The sequence below is a fragment of the Rhinatrema bivittatum genome, chromosome 10 (genome assembly GCF_901001135.1).
Source record: "Rhinatrema bivittatum chromosome 10, aRhiBiv1.1, whole genome shotgun sequence".
In the NCBI taxonomy this organism is placed as follows: domain Eukaryota; kingdom Metazoa; phylum Chordata; class Amphibia; order Gymnophiona; family Rhinatrematidae; genus Rhinatrema; species Rhinatrema bivittatum.
The window spans coordinates 81,895,090-81,921,700 of record NC_042624.1 but is presented as its reverse complement, the minus strand read 5'-3'; the positions used below and the strand labels follow the sequence as shown (position 1 = coordinate 81,921,700).

Here is a 26,611-nt window from a genome sequence, read left to right as displayed (position 1 = left end):
TCTTAAATGTGCTTCTTGCTAACTTCATGGAATGTCCCCTAGTCCTTCTATTATTTGAAAGTGTAAATAACCGAGTCACATCTACTCATTCAAGACCTCTCATGATCTTAAAGACCTCTATCATATCCCCCCTCAGCCATCTCTTCTCCAAGCTGAACAGCCCTAACCTCTTCAGCCTTTCCTCATAGGGGAGCTGTTCCATCCCCATTATCATTTTGGTTGCTTTTCTCTACACCTTCTCCATCGCAACTATATCTTTTTTGAGATGCGGTGACCAGAATTGTACATAGTATTCAAGGTGCGGTATCACCATGGAGCGATACAGAGGCATTATGACACTTTCCGTTTTATTAACCATTCCCTTCCTAATAATTCCTAACATTCTGTTTGCTTTTTTGACTGCTGCAGCACACTGAGCTGATGATTTTAAAGTATTATCCACTGTGATGCCTAGATCTTTTTCCTGGGTGGTAGCTCCTAATATGGAACCTAACATCATGTAACTACAGCAAGTGTTATTTTTCCCTATATGCAACACCTTGCACTTGTCCACATTAAATTTCATCTGCCATTTGGATGCCCAATCTTCCAGTCTTGCAAGGTCTTCCTGTAATGTATCACAGTCTGTTTGTGATTTAACTACTCTGAATAATTTTGTATCATCCGCAAATTTAATAACCTCACTCGTCGTATTCCTTTCCAGATCATTTATATATATTGAAAAGCACCAGTCCAAGTACAGATCCCTGAGGCACTCCACTGTTTACCCTTTTCCACTGAGAAAATTGACCATTTAATCATACTCTCTGTTTCCTGTCTTTTAACCAGTTTGTAATCCACGAAAGGATCTTATCCCATGACTTTTTAGTTTTCGTAGAAGCCTCTCATGAGGGACTTTGTCAAACGCCTTCTGAAAATCCAAATACACTATATCTACCGGTTCACCTTTATCCACATGTTTACTAACCCCTTCAAAAAAAAAAATGAAGTAGATTTGTTAGGCAAGACTTCCCTTGGGTAAATCCATGTTGACTGTGTTCCATTAAACCATGTCTTTCTATATGCTCTTCGATTTTGATCTTGAGAATAGTTTCCACTATTTTTCCCGGCACTGAAGTCAGGCTTACTAGTCTATGGTTACCCGGATCGCCCCTGTAGCCTTTTTTAAATATTGGGGTTACATTGGCCACCCTCCAGTCTTCAGATACAATGGATGATTTTAATGATAGGTTACAAATTTTAACTAATAGATCAGAAATTTCATTTTTGAGTTCCTTCAGAATCCTAGGATCCATTCCATCTGGTCCAGGTGATTTGCTACTCTTTAGTTTGTCAATCTGGCCTACTACGTCTTCTAGGTTCACAGTGATTTCATTCAGTTCATCTGACTCGTCATCCCTGAAAACCATCTCCGGAACTGGTATCTCCCCAAAGATCCTCATTAGTAAACACGGAAGCAAAGAATTCATTTAGTCTTTCTGCAATGGCCTTATCTTCCCTAAGAGCCCCTTTAACCCCTTGGTCATCTAATGGTCCAACCGACTCCCTCACAGGTTTCTTGCTTCGGATATATTTTAAAAAGATTTTATTATGAGTTTTTGTCTCTATGGCCAACTTCATTTCAAATTCTCTCTTCGCCTGTCTTATTAATGTTTTACACTTAACTTGACAATGCTTATGTTTTATCCTATTTTCTTCAGATGGATCCTTCTTCCAATTTTTGAAGGATTTTTTTTTGGCTAAAATAGCCTCTTTCACCTCATCTTTTAACTATGACAGTAATCATTTTGCCTTTTTTCCACCTTTCTTAATGTGTGGAATACATATGGATTGCGCCTCTAGGATTGTATTTTTAAACAATGTCCAAGCCTGTTGAACACTTTTAACCTTTGCAGCTGCACCTTTCAGTTTTTTTCTAACTATTTTCCACATTTTATCAAAGTTTCCCTTTTGAAAGTTTAGTATTAGAGCTGCAGGTTTACTTATTGTCCCCCTTCCAGTTATTAGTTTAAATTTGATCATTTTATGATCACTGTTGCCAAGTGGCCCCACCACCGTTACCTCTCTCACCAAATCCTGCGTTCCACTAAGAATTAAATCTAAAATAGTTCCCTCTCTTGTTGGTTCCTGAACCAATTGCTCCATGAAGCAGTCATTTATTACATCCAGGAACTTTCTGTCTCTAGCAAGTCTGTCTCTAGCAAGTCTTAGTAGGCCGGAGGCCGTAAGGTAAGACAGAAAAGCCCAAGAGAGTAAAGAGCAAGGCAGGAAGACCTGAGAGGCTGCAAAGCAAGGCCAGAGGGCCTGGAAGGGCCCAGAGCAAAGCAAGTGGCCGATAAAAGTGCACAAAGCAAAGTGAGAGGCCAAGAGAGGCCACACTGTAAGGCAGAAGGCCCGAAGGCCACAAGGCTAGACAAGGCAGGAGGCCCAGAGGCCAAAAAGGTAGGCAAGGTAAGAGGTCCAGGTCAGAGAGCCGAGGTGACTCAATGAAGAGGCACTGAGCAGGGTGGGTTAAGTAAGGTTGAGGCTGAAGCATCGTGTGACCAGTGAGGAGGTAACTGGCAGCACTGTGAGTAAAGCTTGCTGAGGACCCCTGATGGCAGGAAGGTTACACAGCAGGCAGAACCTTGGCACAGGGAGATTGCATAGCAGACGAAACAGTGACTCTACCAGACTTTAGACCATTCTTCAAGCTTTGCTAGATCCTTCCTCCTGTTTTCCACACCTTCCTGGCTGTCTACCCTGTTTATATGAGCGCTGTAGGGGAAAGAGGATCCATTACCACAGCACCCTTTTTCCCCAACTTAGAAGCAACTCCTGAAATCTCAGAGATGATAATTGCTAATGTAAATGTTACATTCTTTGTTTGAGGATGGTTATCATTGGATTTTAGTGCTATACACCCTTGAAGAGTATTTTAACTTTTGTCAGCATTATGAGCAATGGAGCTGAAAGACTCTTTTAAACAACCTATGTGGGTGATATATAAGGTGCAGTCAATTGATTTCATTACCTATGAAGTGGTTCTCAACCCAGTCCTTGAAACAGATCCAGCCAGTTGAGTTGTTAGGAAAACCACAGGGGTAGATTTTAAAAAGGTGCGCGCACATGTACATCCGATTTTATAACTTGCGTGTGCATGCGCGTGCAAGTTATAAAATCAAGGGTTGGCGTGCACAATTGTGCACTCCCTGGGTAAGGTAGAGTACTGCTGCTGTACTAGAGGAGCCAAACCTACATAAAATAATTTTAAGGCAAAATTGTGACATTTGTAGATAGAGGATACAGCAGAAGAGAATCCTGCCACCGTCTGCATTTCCTCTGACATCACTTTGTTGTTATGCCAAATGATAGAATGAAAAACAAAACAGTGTGAGGCTGAGCAGCCATTCGGAGAGACCTACTGCAGCAGGAAAATGGCAGGAGCTGTTTGCAGCCGTTTGGAAAATTGACAGGCTTTGGATGCAGAACACATTTCCAGTTTATCCCATCCGAAAGAATCTTTTTCATCATGGGCCTTTCATTTTTATTCACGTACTGATAGTTGCATTTATTCATTTTCACTGTACTGCAAGCTGCTTGCTTTCCAGATGGCAGATTTTATTTTTAACTTTATAAATAAGAGCTTGTTTATCAATCTAATTGGCCAAAGCTTTCTTCAGTGTATACCACAAATCTTGAATGTTACCAAACTTGAAATAGGGAGGCAATTCTTGGCAATGTAACATATGAAAGGCAAGTTATGCCGTTGTGATGACATCTACCACAGTTTTGTCTGTAGGGATTGCTCATAACAAATTTATGAGAATATTTATTGATTTATACTTAAACATTTGATATTCCATCTTTACTAAACTGGTCTCAAGGCAGATTATAATCACATTTAGAATTATATTCCTGTTTCACAGTGTCATTGTTTCAGTGATATAGGGAAACATGAGAGGGTGTATTAGGGAGGGAATATGATCTGAGTAGAGCTGTCAAATCTTGTCACAGTTATTGAAGTGGATTTCAGGAAATGCCTGGCTGAAACAGTCTTTTGCTTACATGACAGCCTTAAGTGAATAGTGACACAGGTAGTTCATTTTAATTAAATTAGTAACTGGAATACTATGCATTCATCAAAGGAAATGATAACATTTATACATGTTGAATTGTAATGTTTAAAAGGTAATCCCTCAATTTCAAAACAAATAAAGTATTAATTTATACCTCCGTGCAAAACATGGTCACTGGGTACCACACTTCTATAGATCGGTTTCTCAGTATGAGTAATTCCCTTAAGTGAAGGCCTAATATATGCTCAGAAAAGAAAAAGCAGCCTTGATGTTGGAGGGCAACTGGAAGCAGGTCCCTTGATACCTCCTGAGTGCTTGTCAGAAAGGCATGGTCTCTTTCTAAATTGTTAGTGTTTATTGTTTTGGATTGGTAACTCCTCTTTCTGTGAAAAAGCACTCAAGAAGTGAAACAAAGAAATAAATACAAGATAAATATACAAGTCCCCTTCTTCTGCATGGTTCCAGCCACCTGTGATTGGCAGTAAGAGGAAGCTTCTTTCCATCTGCCTCCCATTCTCTCTCTTAAGCAAGCAATTAAGTTCCTCTTGGAGCCCAGCAAAGGTCTCCCTTCTCAAAACTATCCCTCTGCTCAAATCCAGATTTCCCTTTCTTAGCTGTAATATTCCTATATTGATTTTTCTTTTCTTGGGTGGGCAGGCAAGAGGCATGGCTTTATCTGGCTAATTCTCCACCGTATTTAGGGACTGTCACCGTGCACAATTGTAGTTTCTTAAAGGGCTCAGTAAAGAAAAGGAGTAACTTTTTCCTTCTGCTACTGTGCTTAGATACTTTAGGGCCATTGCACCACTGTGTTGATTTATGATTTTTGGCTCCCACAAGACCCTCAGTTAGTTTCCTCTTTCTCTGTGGACCTCTCTTCGCTGAACTCCACTCCCTCCCTACTCGCTGCATCCACCTGCACCTGGACTTCACTCACCCAACCCCAACTAATTGCTCCATGGATTCTTGCTTCAGCTACTGAGGTAAAATCCATTTTGCCTTTTTATTCTTGTGTTTTCTTATTTCTGATAGATTGCTGTTTAGATATATGAGATGAGGTACAGGTTTACCATTGGCCAATATCTGTAAAGGTTACATTTCACAAGTACAAAAACCACAGACATTTTGAAGTCTACTTATTCATACAGACAGTTATTTTTCAAGAGCTGTTCGCTCCACGGTGAGCCTCTGTATCGCTCCATGGTGAGACCGCACCTTGAATACTGTGTACAATTCTGGTCGCCGCATCTCAAAAAAGATATAATTGCGATGGAGAAGGTACAGAGAAGGGCGACCAAAATAATAAGGGGAATGGAACAGCTCCCCTATGAGGAAAGACTAAAGAGGTTAGGACTTTTCAGCTTGGAGAAGAGACGGCTGAGGGGGGATATGATAGAGGTGTTTAAAATCATGAGAGGTCTAGAATGGGTAGATGTGAATCAGTTATTTACTCTTTCGGATAGTAGAAAGACTAGGGGGCACTCCATGAAGTTAACATGTAGCACATTTAAAACTAATCGGAGAAAGTTCTTTTTTACTCAACGCACAATTAAACTCTGGAATTTGTTGCCAGAGGATGTGGTTAGTGCAGATAGTATAGCTGTGTTTAAAAAAGGATTGGATAAGTTCTTGGAGGAGAAGTCCATTACCTGCTATTAAGTTCACTTAGAGAATAGCCACTGCCATTAGCAACGGTAACATGGAATAGACTTAGTTTTTGGGTACTTGCCAGGTTCTTATGGCCTGGATTGGCCACTGTTGGAAACAGGATGCTGGGCTTGATGGACCCTTGGTCTGACCCAGTATGGCATTTTCTTATGTTCTTAATTACTCAGGTACATTTTCTGTAAAAAATAGCCTTTGATACTATTCTGCCATGAGAGAGGTATAAGATATAGTCAGGAATCATATCCATGTATCCCATTTAGTATCACACCCCACGAAAGAGAAACTTTTAATTCTTACATGCAAATACTGAGAAGCATTGTTTTGTTTTGTTTTTTTAACTTTCAGCTGCCGCAGTTCTGCAAGTGAAAGCCATGATTACAATAAATGAAATTCGAGATTTGGTGGATTCGCAGTCTTCTTATAACATACTAAAGCCATGGTGGGATGTCTTCCGGTACTATATCACTCTGTTGATGCTGATGATTGCAGTCTTGGCAGGTGCTCTCCAGCTTACCCAGAGCAGACTGTTATGTCTTCCTTGCAAGCTAGAAGAAAGCAATCAATGTATAATGCCTTTGGATTTGGTTACAACCAACCACAGTGCACCATATGACTCTACAGAAAAGATAATTCATACTACTGGAATCCGGAATGACCTTGATCGACAGCAATATTCCTATATCGACGCGGTATGCTATGAAAAACAACTTCATTGGTTTGCTAAATTTTTTCCATACCTGGTCCTTCTGCATACTCTGATTTTTGCTGTTTGCAGTAATTTTTGGCTTCACTATCCCAGCACAAGTTCAAAACTCGAGCACTTTGTAGCCATTCTCTATAAATGCTTTGATTCTCCATGGACAACACGGGCTCTCTCAGAAACAGTAGCTGAGCAAACTGTGAAAAAACTGCCATGTAGGAAATCCAAACTATTGACTATGTCATCTTCATCAACTGAAGAGGGAGACTGTGACTGGGAGTTACTGCAGTCTGCAGTGGAATCCACAGTAATAGACAACAACAGTTCGAATATTCTGGACAAGAAAGAAGATGAGCAAGCGAAAGCTTTGTTTGAAAAAGTGAAGCGATTCAGAATGCATGTTGAGGAAAATGATATCATATACAGATTGTATATGAAACAAATCATTGTGAAAGTAATTGTGTTGCTAATAATTGTTGCTTATGTCTCCTATTTTTTAACACATATAACCTTTGAAACAGACTGTATCGTTAATATTCAAGCTTTTACAGGATACAAAAGATATCAGTGCGTTTATTCCTTAGCAGCAATTTTTCAAGTGTTGGCTTCCTTTTATGTTATTTTAATAACGTTTTATGGATTCACGTGTTTCTATAGTTTGTGGTGGATGCTGAGCAGTTCACTAAAGCAGTATTCTTTCGAGACAGTCAGAGGAAAAAGCAATTACAGTGATATTCCTGATGTGAAGAATGATTTTGCGTTCATCCTCCATTTGGCAGATCAGTATGATCCTCTCTATGCAAAAAGATTCTCAATATTCCTTTCAGAGGTGAGTGAAAACATACTAAAGCAAATGACGCTCAACAATGAATGGACAGTAGAAAGGCTTAAAAATAAGCTAACAAGAAATTCATGGGACAAAGTAGAGCTCTCCTTGTCTGTCTTAAGTGGACTTCCAGACAACGTCTTTGAGCTAAGTGAAATAGAAGTTCTAAGGCTGGAGCTTATTTCAGAGGCAAAGCTCACCCCAGCCATCAGCCAGCTGGTGAATCTCAAAGAGCTCTGCATTCACCAGTCATCACTAATTGTGGACTTGCAGGCGCTGAGCTTCCTAGCAGAGAACCTGCAGGTGCTTCATGTGAAATACTCTGCAGCGGAGCAGATTCCCTGTTGGATTTTTCATTTAAAAAACCTGAAGGAATTGCATTTATCAGGATGTCGTTTGCTAGATAAAGACGGCTCTACTTACATTCAAGGCCTTCAGGAGCTAAAAAATCTCACGGCTCTTTATTTAAAAAGTCGTCTTCCCCGTATCCCGCAAGTGATCACTGACAAGCTGCCTTCACTGCAAAAGTTGTCCATCAATAACGAAGGCGACAGACTGATGATTCTAGTCTGCTTGAAAAAGATGGTAAACCTGCGAAGCCTGGAACTGATGAACTGCGATTTGGAACGCATTCCTCACTCTCTTTTCTGTCTATGGCAGCTGCAAGAAATAAACTTTAAAGGGAATAACCTCAAAACTATTGAGGAGATAATTAGCTTTCAGCACCTGAAAAAACTCACCTGCTTAAAGTTGTGGTACAATATTATTGTCTATATTCCACTGCAGATCGGAGTATTAACCAACCTAGAACAACTCTATTTAAACTACAATAATATTGAAACTGTGCCAGTGCAGCTCTTCCTGTGCACGAAACTTCACTACTTGGACCTCAGCTGCAACAATTTAACCTTTCTTCCCAACGAGATCCAGTATTTGAATAATCTCCAGCACTTTGCTGTGACAAAAAACAATGTAAGTATAAGCATTCAATTAGTTTGTATATTTATGCCAGTGATCTGATGATAGGGCTTAGATTCCCTTTCATGTTTATATATTTACTATAGTTGTTAGTAAAACACTCCTGACAACCCTAAATATAAACCGTAGTTGCTAAACAGGATGAGTCAGTTGTTAGTGGACGTGGATACAACAGTTTTACATAAGATTAAAACAAATGGTACATAAATAAGGCTGTTAGTCTGAACTATTCATGTAAAGAGTTCAGCTCCTATGGGGGAAACTCTTCCTTCCCAAGCTTGCTGATTAAAGCATTATGCATTTAATTTTGAGTAACCCCAATTCTAGACTTTGTGCATAGACTACAAATGTAGATAGAATTGCTTCTAAATGTAGAATACCATTACTTAAGGTTTGCCTGTTTTTGCTTCTGTTTTATAATTAAAAACTACCGTTTGAAAAATACATTAGGCAATGGAAAATATTTTTATCAGCTTGCAGTTTTCTGTAGGCTAACCTATTTCAATGTCCTTGTCCTCCTTCCTTCCTAGATCAAGATGCTGCCAGATGGATTATTTCAATGTAAAAAGCTTCAATGCTTACTTCTGGGAAATAACAGCTTGACCAGCTTGTCCCCTCATGTTGGTGAACTGTTGAACCTTGTGAAGATAGAGCTTTTTGGAAACCAGCTTGAATCACTTCCTGTTGAATTAGAAACATGCCAGTCTCTGAAACTGAGTTGCCTCATTGCAGAGGAAAACTTGCTGGACTCTCTTCCGTCTTACGTAAAAGAACGTTTAAAGACAAGAGAAATTCTAGATATCTAAATATTAGAATCTAAAATACCCAAGCCCACCCCCAATCCCCCAAATTATTTGGCTCTATTCAAATTTTTGAAGCGAGAATGTATCAGGATTATTTTACCTGTAAAGCCCGATTTGGCTAACCTGATGGGTCCAGGAGGGTCACATTGCTCAAATGTAACCGTCTCTTTTTAGTCAGTAAGGAGGTCCAGACAACTGATCCGTAAAGATAGACTTTTATTGCCAGCAAGATGCAGCTAAGACAAAGGCTCAGTACAACTGCATGCCACGCCCCCTTAGGAGCAAACTTTTATGCACTTTACAACTCTTATCTTTCACACATGCGTTCTGAGTTTTGCTGAACAAACAATTCACAAACTGCTGAATAAGCATTTGCTAGCGTGGTCTCCAGGAGGTGTAGCTTATGATCACATTATCGTTTCGTCATTTAATTGACGTGTTAGACATTTTACAGCGGCATTCGTATTAATACAATACAAATTATTATTCCAAAATGGAGTTACGTTACGTTACGTGTTAGTGCGCAACTGCGTCACTACGCATTACGTGTCATTTGCGTTGCAAACATTAGTACATTCAAAATGGCTGTGCGTTCCACTGCTGGCATGATTAGTCGGAAGACTTTCAGTTGTTTCATTCTTCAGGGGTCATGAAATTGAACCCCTTCATTCCCCCCTTTGATACTTCAACTTCGGGGAGAAGGCAGAAGTATCACCCTTCATGATCTGGGTAGTAACTGAAATGACAAAAAAAGGAATTAATACCAGTGTATTTTGAATTGAGCCCTAAGTGTTGCTAGGTCGCTGGTTGCTTCACGGGTTTGAGACGGGTGGACCCTATTGGTGTCACCCCCCCTTTGTAGCCCGACTTACCCTAGTGAACAAAGTGGCTCAATAAGGTTAGTTAATTTTAATGAGTGCAATTTTATAGGTTAGTGGTTAGGTATTCATTATCAGAATCAACATCAGAAATATCAGAATCCTCGGTAGTGTCATAGTCAGATGAATCATGTGAAGGGAAGGTGGAGACAGACACATACTTATTGATCATCATGACATGAGCAGCCGCTCGTCGATCAGCAATATTTTCAATCATGGATCGGAGATTCCTGAAAATAAGAGGGAGACATAAAGGGAATAGAATACAGTAGGGGTGTGCATTCGGATTGACCGCATTAGTAAAACGCAACTCATATTTTTTTTTTACTTAAAAAATTGATTCGACATAAACGATCGGATTTCCCACATATCGAACATAGATATGTTCGATATGTGGGAAATCGCGATTGTTGAGCCAAAATAAAAATATAAACCCCCTCACCCTCCTTAATCCCCCCCCCCCCCCGAACTTACCACAACTCCCTGGTGATAGAGCGAGGAGTGAGGACGCCATTTCTGCAATCCTTGGCGAGAAGCATGTGACGTCGGCGGCACGTCGAGTGACGCCGGCGTCACGTGATTCCCGGCTCGTTCGGCCCAAAAAGAACTTTTGGCCAGCTTGGGGGGGTCAGGAGGCCCCCCAAGCTGGCCAAAAGTTCTTTTTGGGCCGAACGAGCCGTCCGGCGCGAACGAGCCGGGAATCACGTGACGCCGACGTCACGTGATTCCCGGCAAGTTCGCGCCGGACGGCTCGTTCGGCCCAAAAAGAACTTTTGGCCAGCTTGGGGGGACCCCCTCAAGCTGGCCAAAAGTTCTTTTTGGGCCGAACGAGCCGTCCGGCGCGAACTTGCCGGGAATCACGTGACGTCGCGTCTGAGTGACGCGGCGCCACGTGATTCCCGGCGAGTTCGCGCCGGACGGCTCGTTCGGCCCAAAAAGAACTTTTGGCCAGCTTGGGGGGGTCAGGAGGCCCCCCCAAGCTGGCCAAAAGTTCTTTTTGGGCCGAACGAGCCGTCCGGCGCGAACGAGCCGGGAATCACGTGACGCCGCGTCACTCGACGTGCCACCGACGTCACATGCTTCTCGCCAAGGATTGCAGAAATGACGTCCTCACTCCTCGCTCGATCACCAGGGAGTTGTGGTAAGTCTGGGGGGGGGATTAAGGAGGGTGAGGGGGTTTACATTTTTTTTTTGCACATATGTACATATACCCAACTCATTGGATTTTTTTTATGTCCATATTGGCCGCAAGTGGGACCCCCTTTCGGACATAAAAAATATGAACATAAAATTTTGCTCTGCACATCCTAGAATACAGGTTAAAATAAGAAATAGGACAGGAAGGAGGAGTTCTTTAAGTCCTGGGTGGGTAAGGATGCTGTCCAATCAAGAATTCCAGTCCACGTCTGCACAGGAACATGTGCCAGTCGGATCATTCGATCAGTAATCTCTTCAATGACCTTACTCTTGTCATCGACCTGTAAACAGCAATTAGAAAGATTAAATTTTCCACATACACCTCCTTCCTGGGCTAGGAGGTAATCCAATGCCAATCGATTTTGGTAAACAGCGGTGATAATTTTGGTGTTCTGCTTGGCGAGGATGTTGAGAGCCAAGGCAGAGTCATTTGTGAGTAATTCTAGTACTGCTTGTAGTCGGATAATACGGTTGAGCATATAAATAGGGGTTCTATATCCATAAGAACCATCCTCAGCCCACGTAGCTGGACCGTAATATTGTACAATTCTTTCAGGAGGCCACTCCTGATCTTTCCAGTCTCCAATGGATACTTTAGAATTTCTACGACGTTTGTTTGGTCGCATGGGACTGTATACTGGTACACCTAGGGTTTCTCCAGCAGAGATAGGAAGTAAGAAGAAACTGGGTCGAATTGTAGCTAAGAAGCAGGTTCCGTACCAGTGTGTTGGCAATTGTTCATATGCTCTTCGCCCACATACGAAATAGTAGCCATCCGGGGCAGTAAATATGGTAGTGGGCACGCCTGCAGCAGTCCATGTCTTGTTCAAGGTTGATTCAGTCCAGATGGGAGTAGGCATGGTAGAATTTTCCGTTTGCCACCATGTATGGTTGGTTAGATTGGCTGTGAGAACCCCAGTACATGGAGAGTTTCCAACAGGTATGATATAGATGCGTGAACGTTGTCGGGATATACATTGTCTGCCAATCACATCAGTCTGGAGGGCCCACTCATATGGATGAGTTTTACGGTTGTAGGTAACAGTTGTGTTCAATGTATTAAGGTCAGATTGGAATGCTTCTTTGGCTTCCCAAGGCCATTGCTCTCCTGTATTAGTTCCTCCACATACAAAACAGTTCTTGACTTCGAGAGAGAGAGCAATATTCTCAGCCAAATTAACGAACATGTTCTTTGCTTGCTGGGAAGTTGTATGTTTCTTTAATTCCTCCGTTGCATGTGATATTTCATCGAAGAAAGACTGGTAGCCCACTACGGTGGTCTGGTGAATAATTGGACGAGGTTTGTCTCTCCGCTGTGTGATAGTAATGTATGTCATGGGGTCTTTCCCAGTTCCATTGATACCAAATCCCCAAGTATCTTGCCAGGGGACTCCTTCACTTCTTATAGGCCATTGTATAGACACAATGTTACCAGCTACTTCAGTTAGCCGCCCTATTCCATGGCAACCATGGTAACCTCCTCCAGTGTAGTCGCAGACTAGAGCCCATCCTGACAGTGTAAGGTCCCCTACACATGGTGTCCAACTGGATGGATTGGCGACTCGGTTGTATGGACAGAGGTATTTATGCTTGGACTTATAGGAATTTTTCCAGGCTTGAGACCCACAATGGAGTGCATTTGGGTGTTTATCAATGGCTTCACAAGCATCAAAGGTTATTGTCACAGTAGACTCTCCTCCCATGAAGACTTTGGTCGAGTTGATGTAGTACAAGATACCTTTTCCTTCTGGTATAATGCTTGATGTGTAGCTTTTTGGTAGTCCTGCAGTGAGGGTAACATTATAGTACTTAGGAGTAGTTGGAGTATGACAAATGATTTTGCTACCCTCTAGACATCGATGAAAAGATTGATAGCCTTGGGTAGTATTCAAGGCACAAACAGGTAGGGTGGTACAGGACGCAGGAGGCTGAGATTGGTGGATGATTGTTGATACAACTTGGAATCCATCTTGAGTTGTAGTGCGGATTAGCTTGATACATTCTGTACAATTCTTGCTCAGTGGCAGGGAAAGAGAGGTTATAGACTTGCAGAAGAGTAGTAAAAGGATCTGTAGGCTGATTGACAAATTCCAGTAAAAGGTAGTTGCTGCGTAGATCTTTGAAGTCAGTATCTGTGACATTGCTTTATGACGTAGATAGTTGCAGTCATGAGTTATGGAGTCTGAAAGGAAGGAAAGAGATGGACACGTTAATATTGTTTAGAAATTACTGAGGTCTTTTACTCAGGACTAGCATCGTGCCTGCCTTGGGTGAATCTTAACTTGTGGTCCCCAATCCTGGAGACTTGCCAATTGGATGCAGCTGGTTTAATTCGTGACCAATGAATCCATGAAGGGCATCCAAAGACTTTAACTGCTGTTGGAGTGGTCAGTAGCACAGTATACGGTCCTTTCCATCGGGGTTGGAGGAAATCAGACTCATCCCAATCTTTTATCCACACAGAATTTCCGATCTGGAATGGGTGGATCGGGGTTAGCAGGACTAATGGCTCAGTGTCACAGGTGTAATTTTGAATTGCAATGACTGTGTTATATAGTCCTTTGAGTTGGTTACTGAGGGACATTTCCCCTTGTATCTGCAATGATTCAGGAAAAGATGGAAGGGGTGGTGGTCTTGCATACATCATTTCATAAGGTGTTAGACCAGACTTTCTTGGAGTGCATCGGACATGTAGTAAAGCTAATGGCAGGATGTCTGGCCATTTAGTTTTTGTTTCTTGACACAATTTAGCTAACTGATTCTTTAAAGTCCTGTTAGCTCGTTCAACTGCTCCGCTGCTCTGAGGTCTCCAAGTGCAGTGCAGGTGCCATCGGACACCCAAAATTTGACTCAGTCGTTGTGTGACTTCACTGGTGAAAGCTGGCCCATTATCTGAATTTATTTGTCGTGGTAATCCGTATCGTGGTAAGATTTTATGGAGAAGCAAAGACACTACCTCCTTGGCAGTCTCGGTTCGTGTAGGTATGGCTTCGATCCATCCGGTATAAGTACAGACAGCTACCAGCATTGCTCTGTATCCTTTTGAAGGAGTCATGTGGGTGAAGTCGACTTGGCAAACTTGGAACGGAGTAGTCCCTCGTAGTATATGTCCAGGGGCTGGACCAGGCCCATTTCTTGGATTGTTTCTTGCACAGGTGACACATTGATTGACAGCATATTTAGTTAGCTGTATGAGTCTGTTAATGTAGTAAGTTTTTGCCAATAGAGTTGCTAATGCATCGCGACCAAGATGAGTTTTATTATGGGCTTCTTTTACAATGGTCCAAGCCAGTGCGTCGGGTATCCACACCCGGTCTCCTTGTACAATCCACCAACCATCCTGCTGGTGGAATTGTTCAGTTTGCGCCCAATCATTTTCTTCTGCCGAGTAGACAGGGATTTCAACCGGAAATTGCAGTAGTGGGCAGGTTTTAGTTGAGATGTGTAATTGACGTTCACGTGCTACTTCTTTTGCTGTCTTGTCTGCCCATTGGTTTCCCTTGGCGATGGGATCTGATTTCCCGGTGTGGGCTTTACAATGCATGACAGCTACTTTCTTTGGTGCCCACACGGCATCTAGCAATTGATGTATTTCAGATGCATTAGCTAGTTGTTTCCCTTCAGCAGTTAGGAATCCTCGTTCCTTGTATAAAGCTCCATGTTCTTGGATAGTAAGGAAAGCGTACTTGGAGTCAGTATAGATGTTAACAGTTTGTCCTTCCGACAACTGTAGAGCCCTGGTGAGCGCAATTAGCTCTGCTTTTTGCGCTGATGTCCCCTGGGGTAAGGGCTTGGCTTCGATAATGTCGTCCTCAGAGACCACAGCGTATCCAGCGACCCGGACACCATTTAGAACCTGGCTGCTTCCATCGGTGAACAAAGTCCAGGCTCCCTGCCAGGGTTGATCGCGTAGATCGGGTCGGCTGGAATGTACTGTAGCCATGATTTCCTCACACTTATGAGTGACTGAAGTGGGAGTTGGGAGTAAGGTTGCAGGGTTCAGATTTTTACTGTCCTGTATTTGGATCTCTGGAGTTTCACATAACAGAGCTTGATACTTTATGAGACGTGAATTAGTCATCCATTTTGGCCCATGAGTCTCTATTAGTCCTTGAATAGTATGGGGAGTTGTTACGTTCAGAGTTTGACCAAAGGTTAATTTGACTGCTTCTGGAATGAGTAAGCATGCAGCCGCGATGCTTCGAAGACACCCAGGCCATCCTTTTGCTACATTGTCCATTCCTTTTGAGAGATATGCAACAGGTCGTTCCCACGAGCCTAGAGTTTGAGTCTATACCCCAATGGCCATTCCTTTCTTCTCATCAACGTATAGATGGAATGGTTTCATTACATCTGGCAACCCTAGAGCAGGGGGTTCAATCAAGGCGTCTTTCAGTTGCCGTAAGCTTGCTAGCTCGTGCCCTTCCCATTGAAAAGTTTGAGATTCTGATTCTTTGCCCCGCAACTTGTCGTACAGAGGTTGGGCAATAACTGCATAGTTAGCAATCCACAGTCTACAGTATCCTGCAGCTCCAAGGAACGCTCGAAGTTCCTTCTTACAAGTGGGTACAGGTTGACCTCTTATTGAACTGGTGCGAGAAATTCCCAGGCAACGGGTTCCTCCACGTATTTGGAAGCCTAAATATTCCACTTCCAACTCACAGATTTGCGCTTTCTTTTTACTTGCACGATATCCTTTTGAGTACAACGTCTTTAGCAGCTGAAGAGTGGATACTTCACATTCGAGGTACGTCTCTCGAAACAACAGAAGATCATCCACGTATTGTATTACTGGCCCATACATGACTTGGTACATCTTCAAGTCTTTTGCCAGTTGCTCACCGAACAGCGTAGGTGAGTGCCTAAACCCTTGAGGCAAACGAGTCCATGTGTACTGCTGCTTTATTCCAGTAGGTGCATTTTCCCATGTGAAAGCAAAAATCTTCTGACATTCCTCCGCCACCAGGACGGAGAAAAAGGCATCTTTGAGATCAATGACACTGTACCACTTTGAGGCAGGGGAGACTTGGGCTAGGATGGAATATGGATTTGGCACGAGGGCTACTAGATCTTCTACTTGGCTATTCACTTTCCTTAGGTCCTGTACTGGTCGATAATCATCAGATCCAGGTTTCTTTACGGGCAATAAAGGGGTGTTCCAAGCAGATCGGATTCGTCGGAGAATGCCCAAATCGTACAGTCTCTGCAGATGTATCTGGATTCCTTGCCTGGCCATATATGGAATGGGGTATTGAGGTTGATTAATCACCTGTGCATTCAGTTTCATCTCAATCCAAATAGGGGTAGCATTGATGGCTATTCCTCCTGGGTTTTGTTCGGCCCACACTTTAGGTACACTATCCATTAGCTGTCTGCGCTTTTCGTTGAGGACGGTGTTCTCTCCATAGCGGTGCGTGATGTGCTCAACTACAGGAAGGTGTAATCTCCATTCTTCTTGGAGTGGACAAATGAGAGAGACTGGGTTATCTGCGAAGGATGCTTTGATTTCTCCAGTGGATTCGAACTGTAAATTGGCTCTTAATTTGCAAAGAAGGTCTCTCCCTATGAGTGGGACTGGGCATCCGGGGACATAGAGGAACTGATGGGATACTAATTGTCCCCCTACTCGAACCTGTCGTTTCTGGAGAAAAGGAGCGATAAGTGGCTTTCCGGAGGCTCCTACGATGGAAATAATTTTGGAAGTGGGCGTGGTGATAGCGGTAGTCATGACTGATCTTTGTGCCCCGGTGTCTAACAATCCTTTAAACGTCTCAGTCCCTACTTTGATTTCTACTAAGGGATCCAGGGGAAGATTTCCCTTGTCTAGTCATGTTTCACTGTCATCGCCGGAAGTTTCTCCTACGGCCATCTGCCATTCAGCTCCTTTTGGTTTGGACGGAGTGTATCCTTCCTGCTTCATTTGCAGGGACTCAGGGCATTCAGACTTCCAGTGTCCTTCTTGTCTGCAGAATGCACATTGATTGGCTCCCAACGGCATCCTTCCACCTCTGAACGATCCTCCTCCTCTATTCGCTCGTCCTCTGGCCGGCTCCCTCATGGGCGACCTGCCCCTTCCTCTTAGTCCAGGATATCCTTGGTAGTGCCTGGACGAGTTTCCGAAATTAGTTTCTTCCAACGCTGCAGCTAACAGACTAACACTTTCTCTTAACTTTCTACTTTCTTTCTTTTCCTTCTTATCTCCGTCCGGCTCTCGGTTTACATAAACTTTGTCAGCCATGGCTTTTAGTTGGCTAATAGTCATTCCCTCAAACCCTCCCGACTTTTGTAACTTCCGGCGGATATCGGGATAGGATTGTCCGACAAAACTCATCACTATAACGGACTGACTTTTGGGATCCTCTGGATCAAATGGACTGAATTGCCGATATGCGTCCATCAATCGCTCCAAAAAGATTCCAGGGGACTCGTCTCTCTTTTGCACCACGTCTTGAATCTTTCCCATATTTACAACTTTCCTCTTCCCTTTCTTTAAGCTTCAAGAAAGGCGATTTGGTATGCAGCAATGCGCTCGCGCCCTGCTGCGGTCTGGAAATCCCAGTTGGGATCGGCAACTGGGGCTTGTGCTCTCACTGCTTCATCCGGATTACTGTCTGCCCCAGCTCTTAATCGGGCTGCCTCTTCCAGATTTAATTGTATTTGTCGGCGCTCTTCAGTGGTGAAAAGGATGGAGGCTAGATGCCGAATGTCAGCCCAGTTGGGGTTATGGGCTGCAAAAATTCCCCTTAAAAAATCTATTATCTGATCTGGTTTATCAGCGTAAGAGGGACCAAGCTGTTTCCAGTTAAAAAGATCACTGGAAGTAAAAGGTATGTAGGTAAATAACTTTATTGTTTGCGTAGTATGATATTCGTTTTCTTCAGTCGGGACCACGGGAACTACAGTGGTCGTTTCTCTAATTGGTAGCTGCAAACTTGCGGCTTGGGTTTTACTGCGAGTGCCACCGGCTACGGACAACTCGCCGCCGTCTTCAACTTTTGCCGCTGCCGCTTCAAGCCGTGCTTCGGGAATCGGCACTAGTTCAGGATCAGCTTGGGCGGTGGCGGGGGCTGAGGGACTTGGTGGCGCATTATATGCTGGGGGGCAGCTAGGGACATATGGTGGCGGCAGAAGATATTCTGCGTCAGTCGGTACTGCGGGCGGCAGGGGTTTAACTTTTTTTTTCTTGAGTCCGTGCATTCCTTTGCACTACAAACATGGCCGCCGCAGATGACGCATGGTCTTGTATTCCTAAGATGGCTGCCCTTCCCTTTCTCTTCCGGTTTGGGGATTTCCGGTCTCCCATTTTGTTCACTTGCGCCACCATTACGAGGGCGGCTCCCTCCACTAACTTCTTTGCCCATGATGGAGGATTCTCAATGACTGCAAGCCAAGCAGTTATGTACGGTAAATCCTCAGGGCAACCCGTTTCTCCCGGTTTCAGGGCTATATTCAGGACCCTTGTGGCCATTTGGAAATTGAAAGTTCCTGCCGGAGGCCAATTTACACACAAACTGGGCCACCTATGGGTGCATCGCTGAATCATTCCGGGTTTCATACATTTACGTTTATCGAACACTTCACTATAGTGCTCCGTCATGGCTTTTAGCGGAGTTGAATAGCCCCCTCCCATTAGGATAGAATTACAGACAGAGGAGGGAAGGGAAGACGGATAGGTAAGGGGTCCGTATCCGCCAGACACAAAAGGGTCACAATTGCCCCGACTAGAACGCGGTCGCCCGGTCTAGAACTGCGAGGCCATTCACTCTCTTTCACACAACAAGAAACCTATTCCCGCTACTTTATACTTTACTCGTTACTTATAATTCTCTTCTTTTGCACGTGGCTTTCGGAATACAACTCCTACTAACCCACGGCGTGGGGTGTGATCAAAGCCCCCTCGGTCCGCTTGGGGATGGACCGGTTATTTGCTACTCTTTTAGCTATTCTTTACTTTTCCCACCATTCCCATAATACTCGCCTGCAGGGTTCTTCCGATCGTCACGAAAGCCTTCTTCCCAGATCACCAGCCCAGAGGTCTCAGAAGACTGTCTGTGGAACGGTCCCCTCAGAAACCTGATCGCTGAACTCAGTGGTGGCCACTCACCAGGTGCGTCTGGGGGATCGCTCCGCCACCAACCCACCGGACTCACTGGGGGGCTAAAATAGCGTCCCCGGTACCTCCTGGCTGGCTCGCCAAATGTAACCGTCTCTTTTTAGTCAGTAAGGAGGTCCAGACAACTGATCCGTAAAGATAGACTTTTATTGCCAGCAAGATGCAGCTAAGACAAAGGCTCAGTACAACTGCATGCCACGCCCCCCTTGGGAGCAAACTTTTATGCACTTTACAACTCTTATCTTTCACACATGCGTTCTGAGTTTTGCTGAACAAACAATTCACAAACTGCTGAATAAGCATTTGCTAGCGTGGTCTCCAGGAGGTGTAGCTTATGATCACATTATCGTTTCGTCATTTAATTGACGTGTTAGACATTTTACAGCGGCATTCGTATTAATACAATACAAATTATTATTCCAAAATGGAGTTACGTTACGTTACGTGTTAGTGCGCAACTGCGTCACTACGCATTACGTGTCATTTGCGTTGCAAACATTAGTACATTCAAAATGGCTGTGCGTTCCACTGCTGGCATGATTAGTCGGAAGACTTTCAGTTGTTTCATTCTTCAGGGGTCATGAAATTGAACCCCTTCATTATGGGGTACTCATGATTTTTCCTAATTTGGATGAGAAGCCTTTAATGATACCTGGCAGCTGACTTCACCCAATAACAGACTACCAAAAATGAAATGTGGGGCATTTTTCTAATTCAGGGTTAACATTTTAAAAAATACAGATTTATCCAAATGTCAGTAATGAAACCTAGAAAAAATGTTTAATGGTCCTACTGATCCACAGAGTGTATAGTAAAACAACCCCACTGGAGGAGCTCATTAATATCGGCTCTCTTTCCACTCCAAAACTCATCCAAAGTGCTTAGAAGCTTAACTCTGTGAAATATCGGAATCATATCCTTCCTGCATGGATCACCAATGGGCAGATCACAGTCACAAATGGTACTTTTCTTCTCAATGTAGCTCCTATTTATTAGGTTCTTTTCATAAAGTATGACAGCATCTTTAGGTTTCTGTAGTTTGCCTGACCATAGGCACATTTCTGCCACTGGTTCAATGAATTTATATCCCTTTTTCTGAGATAAACTATTAGGGAAGTGGAAAGCCAAAATGACACCATTCATGTTTAGAAGATAGATCCAGCATGACTATTTACCTATTTATGTTTTGTATATATAGAGGAAGGCATATACTGGTCCTTGTCAGTTTTACTGCTCCTCAAGGCTGCTTACACTCTATTGATGTCACAATGCTAGCTCCTCCCACTCAGCTAGGTTCTGTCTACAGCATACACTGTTTGAGCTTGCATCCTGTTGTCACAATGCTAGCTCCACCCCCCCTCCCTACACACACACACACACACATACACATAGGATCTCCGTCCATAGCATGCACTGTATTGTTTGAGCTTGCATCCTGCTGATGTCACAATGCTAGTCCCTCCCACTCATCTAGGATCTCTGTCCACAGCATACACTGTTTGAGCTTGCATCCTGTTGTCACAATGCTAGCTCCACCCCCCTACACACACATACACACAGGATCTCCATCCATAGCATACACTGTATTGTTTGAGCTTGCATCCTGCTGATGTCACAATGCTAGTCCCTCCCACTCATCTAGGATCTCTGTCCATAGCATACACTGTACTGTTAGTTTGCATCCTGCCGATGTCACAATGCTAGCTCCACCCCCTACACACACACATACACACAGGATCTCCATCCATAGCATACACTGTATTGTTTGAGCTTGCATCCTGCTGATGTCACAATGCTAGTCCCTCCCACTCATCTAGGATCTCTGTCCATAGCATATACTGTACTGTTAGTTTGCATCCTGCCGATGTCACAATGCTAGCTCCTCCTACTCAGCTAGGGACCCTCCCACACCACACACTGTTTGTTTACTGCTGGCCCTACAAAGTTACTGAAACAGAAGAATACTATGAAGCGTGCCTTCTCCAGCATATTCATATTTAAAAAGAAAGCTGGTTCTTTTTTAAAGGCTGATTCGGTGATAGTGCTACTGCAGGCCTCTGTCTCCAGCCTTGATGTCATTGGAATTCCCAAAGCATGTTTAACAAAGTTGTGACATCTTCACTCTGAGCTGTAGGGAGGATGATGGTGAGTGGGAAAGCTACCTGTGTAACTTTACCCTCATATTTGGCAGAACAAACCCGGTAAGTGTTCTGCTGAATATACCTGGCTAAAGCAGGAAGCTGGTTTTCTGACCCCACTTACTTAGCTAACTTTCAGCTGGGTAGCACTGAATATCCGGGTTCACCAGCTAAAATTTAGCCATACTCCCATCACTGCCCTTTTTTTCATCCAGCTCAGTTTAGCTAGAGAGTGGGGGGGGGGGGAAGTTTAGTTCTCAGTTTTTGTCTGCGTGCTTCAAAATGTTAGCCAGACGAAGCCTTTGGATATGGGCGTGGGAGAAACAAAGTGCCATCAGTGTTATTTTGCATCCTGAAATTTTTTTCCTGGTGACCCGACAGTGTTTACATTCAGTCCTAAGGTATTTATTATTGATGGTAGCTCATAGGAATCAAAATGTAAAATAATCATAAAGAGGGTAATTTCCAACAGTAAGCATAAGTCAGCACACACACACAGGCGAGAGCTCTCACAGAGTTCTGCCTGTCTTTTTTATAAGCTGTGTGCCATATCGGCCTCGAAAGTCTGGGCGGATGTTTCGGTATGTTCAGTTTTGTTTTGGTTTTTTTTTAATGCAGGGAGCTGCATCCTTTCTATACATATTTTACCAAAGTTCACACATATGTACGAGTAATATAATTGTAACTTTCACATAATTATTGTAGTTTGCACACTGAGGCAGGTATTTTATAAATAGGGGCTCTGATTTTAGGTTTTAACCCGATTAACCATTGATAAAATGCCCCTAGTGCAAAAAAGTTTAAATAATTGTTCATTGGATAAACACCAGAAAAGCCCCACTCCCCTTACTGCTCTCTCACCCCTTCCTTTGCCTTTTCTGTGCTGACAGTGCCTCAGCCGGACAAATGTGTGTATTTAATTCAACTAGAAAAGGTACCCCGCAATAGGACCTGTGCCACAGAAACACCAAGAAACAGATTTTTTTTTTGTACTCCCACAGGAGCCCCTAATTAGCTGGAAAATAAATACCTAAATGTACTATATATAAATGCCTAGGAACAGAAGCCCTGTTTATGAAGTGTGCATGTTTTATGAAAATATATATGTGCACATACTTTTAATCACCATGTTGCTGTATCCTCTACTAATTCACCCACACTTCTACCAGTTCATCTATACCCTCCACCACTCCACCCTGACCTCCCACCCAAAAACAAGTGTCATTTCAAGTCCTTGACTCCATTAGCAGGTGTAAAAGCGTACATGTAAATTTGATAATGTATGTGCGTATGCCACTTACCAAATAGTAACTCGTTCACAAACTTCCAAACACTGCCCCCAGAATTCCTCTAAGCCACCCTTTTTTTTTTTGTCCCCACTGACATTTACACACAGCAGTGCTAATACGTTCCTAGTTCAGGCTTTTACAAAAAATACTACTGGCACCTGTGCATGTTATTTACACATGTAAATAACTTCCAATTTTACATGCTGAAATCTTTTGAAAATTACCCCTACATATAGTAGTCTAATGAATATGAAAAGACATTTTTACAAGATCTTTTTGAAATACCTTTTGTACATATATGTTAAAGATCAAGGGCAACATAAACAGTACACTTGTAATATATTTTAATAAAAATATCCTGTGCTTTTTTTTTTTTTAAATGATTCCACCTTCCAAAGCTAACAACTACACAAGAGTTCATACATTTTAAGGGGCAATTGTGTGCTTTAAATAAGCCACCTTTCTTAATATGCAGCCTGGTGAGAGAGTTATTCTCCCACGCTGCAGCTTCTGAGCGCATGTGTCTTTTTATACACAGTATCAGCAGCAGTCTGTGATATCTTACTAAAAAAAAAAGATAAAAAGATGGACAAGCTGAGAAAATTGCTCCTGCATATATAGATGGAGCCAGCAGCCGAGGAATGGGATTTTCTTAGTAATTTAGCTGGAACCAACTTTTTTTTTTTTTTTTTTTTAATACACGTATCCACACCTTGAGACTTTCACCTGCTTGTATGCTAGAAAGAGAGCTGCTGGTTTTGAAACATTACCCTTTAATTTCAGAATAGAATTGATAACATCTTTCACTTTTTAACATCTATCCATCAGCAAAGTGTTCCCTCTTTCAAAATCTAACACCCAGTGAAGGAGCATGAGGGTTGTAAACAGACCATAAAGGGAAGTGGCTCTCTCAGCACATTCCTTTCCAGTCTCTGAAGCTGCTCCAGTGTAGAGAGTATTATGGAGCACTGGTGCCCCGGTGGCAGAAAACACACTTCCTGGCCTGAGATTTCTGGACTATGAATCTCGACAACGTTACTCGATTCATACTTGAGGATTTTTATTCTATATGGACCTTAATTTCCTTAAAAGGGATTTTTGTTCTCCTCTGACTGACATGTTCCTTTTAACGTTTCATAGGTTCCTGTATTTCCCCCTTAGGCAGTAAGATTTATGGCTGCTTTATGTGAGGTGGTGGAATGTTCTTATTCTGAACCCAGAGCACAGCCATATTGGAACTGTCCCATCTCTCTTCTAAAGTCTTTCTCTTACCCTCCACCTATATTAATCAGAAAATTACCCTCTGGAAGGTCTAAGTATCCCGTCCAAAACCCTCATTATTCATAGTTGTAGATCTTTTGTCAGCTAGGAAGTGGCATTTTGCATATTGATGAATTGAGAAGTTGAGTTTTCCATGCCCCAGGCTGTAGTGAGGGTGCATACTTTCAGGGAAAGTACATTTTGTATCATTTTCATGTTTTTCAGGCATAAGAAGATTTTTTTGAAATAGAATATAGCTAATTCATTGCTCTGTAGTTTTAGTTGTGTGAAACTTCACTCATTTCATGTGGGAACATTACAGACTAATGAATAATAAGTTTACGCAGGGCTTTTTTTTTATGTAGTATGTGCCACTACCTTGACTAGCACCCTTTTAGCCCATTGTGTAAAATAAAAGGTGCTTGTTTTTTTTAAATGTATCTATCCATCCGTGATACTGATGTCACAGGCAGACAAAAAGATAAGAATAGGTGCCAAGGGCGAGGAGAGAAAGCAGCGTGGCTGGTGGGGATCCCCACACCCTGCCCGCTGAAGATATAGAGGAACCCATGGAGAAGGTAAATGGCTGACAGGGCTCTCCGGAGCCTGCCAGCTGAAGACCTAGGGGAGCCATGACGGAGAAAAAGTGACTGGCAGGGATCCCCAGGCCTCACCAGCCCAAGCCAAGGAGTGTCCAGCAGCTTTTCTGCTGTGGCTATCTGCCCCAATGCTTCTCTGCCATCTGCTGACTGCTGTCTGCTATGCTGGTGGAGCACGGAAGTAGACAAGGATGAGAGCCTGAGGGAAGAGAGGAGGAGAGAGCATGAGGAATAGAGAGAGAGAGAGAAAGTGAACATAAAGGATTGGAGTGGGAAGAGAAGTAGACTGATTGCATGCAGTTCTACTGTAAATCAAATATGTATTCTAGGGACCAGGGAGCCTGGCTTGAGAGGAAGCCCAGCTTCTGTCTGAAAGCCTCTTCAAAGAACCATGAGGCCAATATTCAAAACTGGGAAAATTGATAATATATCAGTGGGATAAACATAACTGGATAGTCTTTTGAATATTGCGAGTTAGGTATCGATTTATCCAACTGTGATTTAGCTGGCTAACTTAAGTCTTAACCAGCTGAGAGAGAGAGAGAGGACTCTGGGGAGGGCCTCACAGTGTGCAACTATTTATATCTCTATAGGAGGGCCATCTAATAGGTTGAGGAGAGGTGCTGGTAGTGCTTTAGGGTTTAGGAGTCAGTTTCCTCATGTAGAGTGAGATGTACAAACAGCACAGTACACCTTAGTGAAGATTTGACGTCATTTGGAAAGTCGCACAAAGATGAAAAATTGTACTATGTTATCTCACCTTAGCTTGGGTGAGAGAACATAGTAGAAATGTCATCTATTAGATGGCCCTTCTATAGAGATATAAATACTTCACTACCATGAGGCCCTTGTAGATAGTCTGTATCTCTCTCTCTCCACATTTTGATGAATCTAGGGTAGGGTTGCCAACTTTAAATTTTTGCCTTTATTTTTAAAAAATGTGTTTATTACTTGCCTTATTACTAGAAAACTGCACAAACTGGCCAATGCAAAGGTTAACACATGATTGGACCCATGTTTTGGACATGCTTCCATAACCCCTTATGCAATATGCAAAACACGCCCAAACCAGTGTGTAGGTCATAGCGCTCATCACATGTAAATGCCATATTGATGAGTCTATTAGTTATTACCCCCTTATGTAAAAAGAAATGTGCAGCTAACACTCATATTTTTACTCTCAAAAATTAACTGCAGCCCTTGAGTTGGCATTAACTTTTCGGGCTCCTCAAGACTTAACAGAGAATACTGCTTTTCTGTAGTTACTCCAACTTAATATCATGGCGATGTTAAGTCAGAGGAACCAAAAAAGGAAAACCGAAAAAATAAAAAAAAGAATGTCTTGCCAGTGGTCAGGTTAGGGGAACAGACACTTGTAAAATTGAGCAACCCTTTTCCTGACACAGCACTTCTCCTGGGCTTCCGATGCCATGGAAGTATTAAGGACGCACAATTTATCCCTAGCGTGTCCTTTTTAGAACGGTGGCTCATTTGTCTATTGCATCGAGTGTAGCTTATTTGTCTGTTGCATCGAGTGTGCAGAAGAGGTGATCGTGTGCGCATTAAAAAAAAGTGCATCCAGTTTGGACACATTTTTAGCACGTCAGTATTTCATCGGCCTCAAAGTGTGGTGCAATTATTGATCCCAAATATAAAAATGCCAACAAAATCCTATTAGAACAGTCAGGAATATTACAATTACCTAATAACTGCCACCCCAACCATTAGGAAAAATTGTCTTTTTTTTTACCTTATATTCCACCCCTTTACCCACCACTGCCATCCCAGGCCCGGCGCAAGGATATTAGATGCCCTGGGCCTAGGCAAAGCTTACAGCCTTGTGTGACCCCCTCCCCACATACACAATTAAAAAATTATGCAGTTATTGTAACAGATTTTACAGGGAAAAGGACATTCAAAGTACAGTCTTCTGAGGTAAAAATATTCACAACCTGCACATTATATTTACATGCACTGCTGTGGTGCCAACTAGAAAAACTCTGCAAAAAAGACACTTGGTGCCCATATAGTATTAGGCCTATTGCAATGTGTGTTGGGTGTGGGCTTGACCCTCCGAAATACATAAGTAAACTGAATTACAACT

The 26,611-nt window shown here is 42.8% G+C and overlaps 1 protein-coding gene across 1 annotated transcript in view; it reads left to right on the top strand.

Moving 5' to 3' along the window:
• Nucleotides 1-9,536, top strand: part of LRRC8B (leucine rich repeat containing 8 VRAC subunit B) — a 34,070-nt gene extending 24,534 nt beyond the window's left edge. The window contains exons 2-3 of the mRNA XM_029618520.1: nt 6,072-8,224; nt 8,761-9,536. Coding sequence (XP_029474380.1) covers nt 6,098-8,224; nt 8,761-9,036 — 2,403 coding nt within the window. The 5' untranslated portion in view covers nt 6,072-6,097 and the 3' untranslated portion in view covers nt 9,037-9,536. The remainder of the gene's footprint in view (nt 1-6,071; nt 8,225-8,760) is intronic.
• The last annotated feature ends 17,075 nt before the right edge of the window (nt 9,537-26,611 follow it).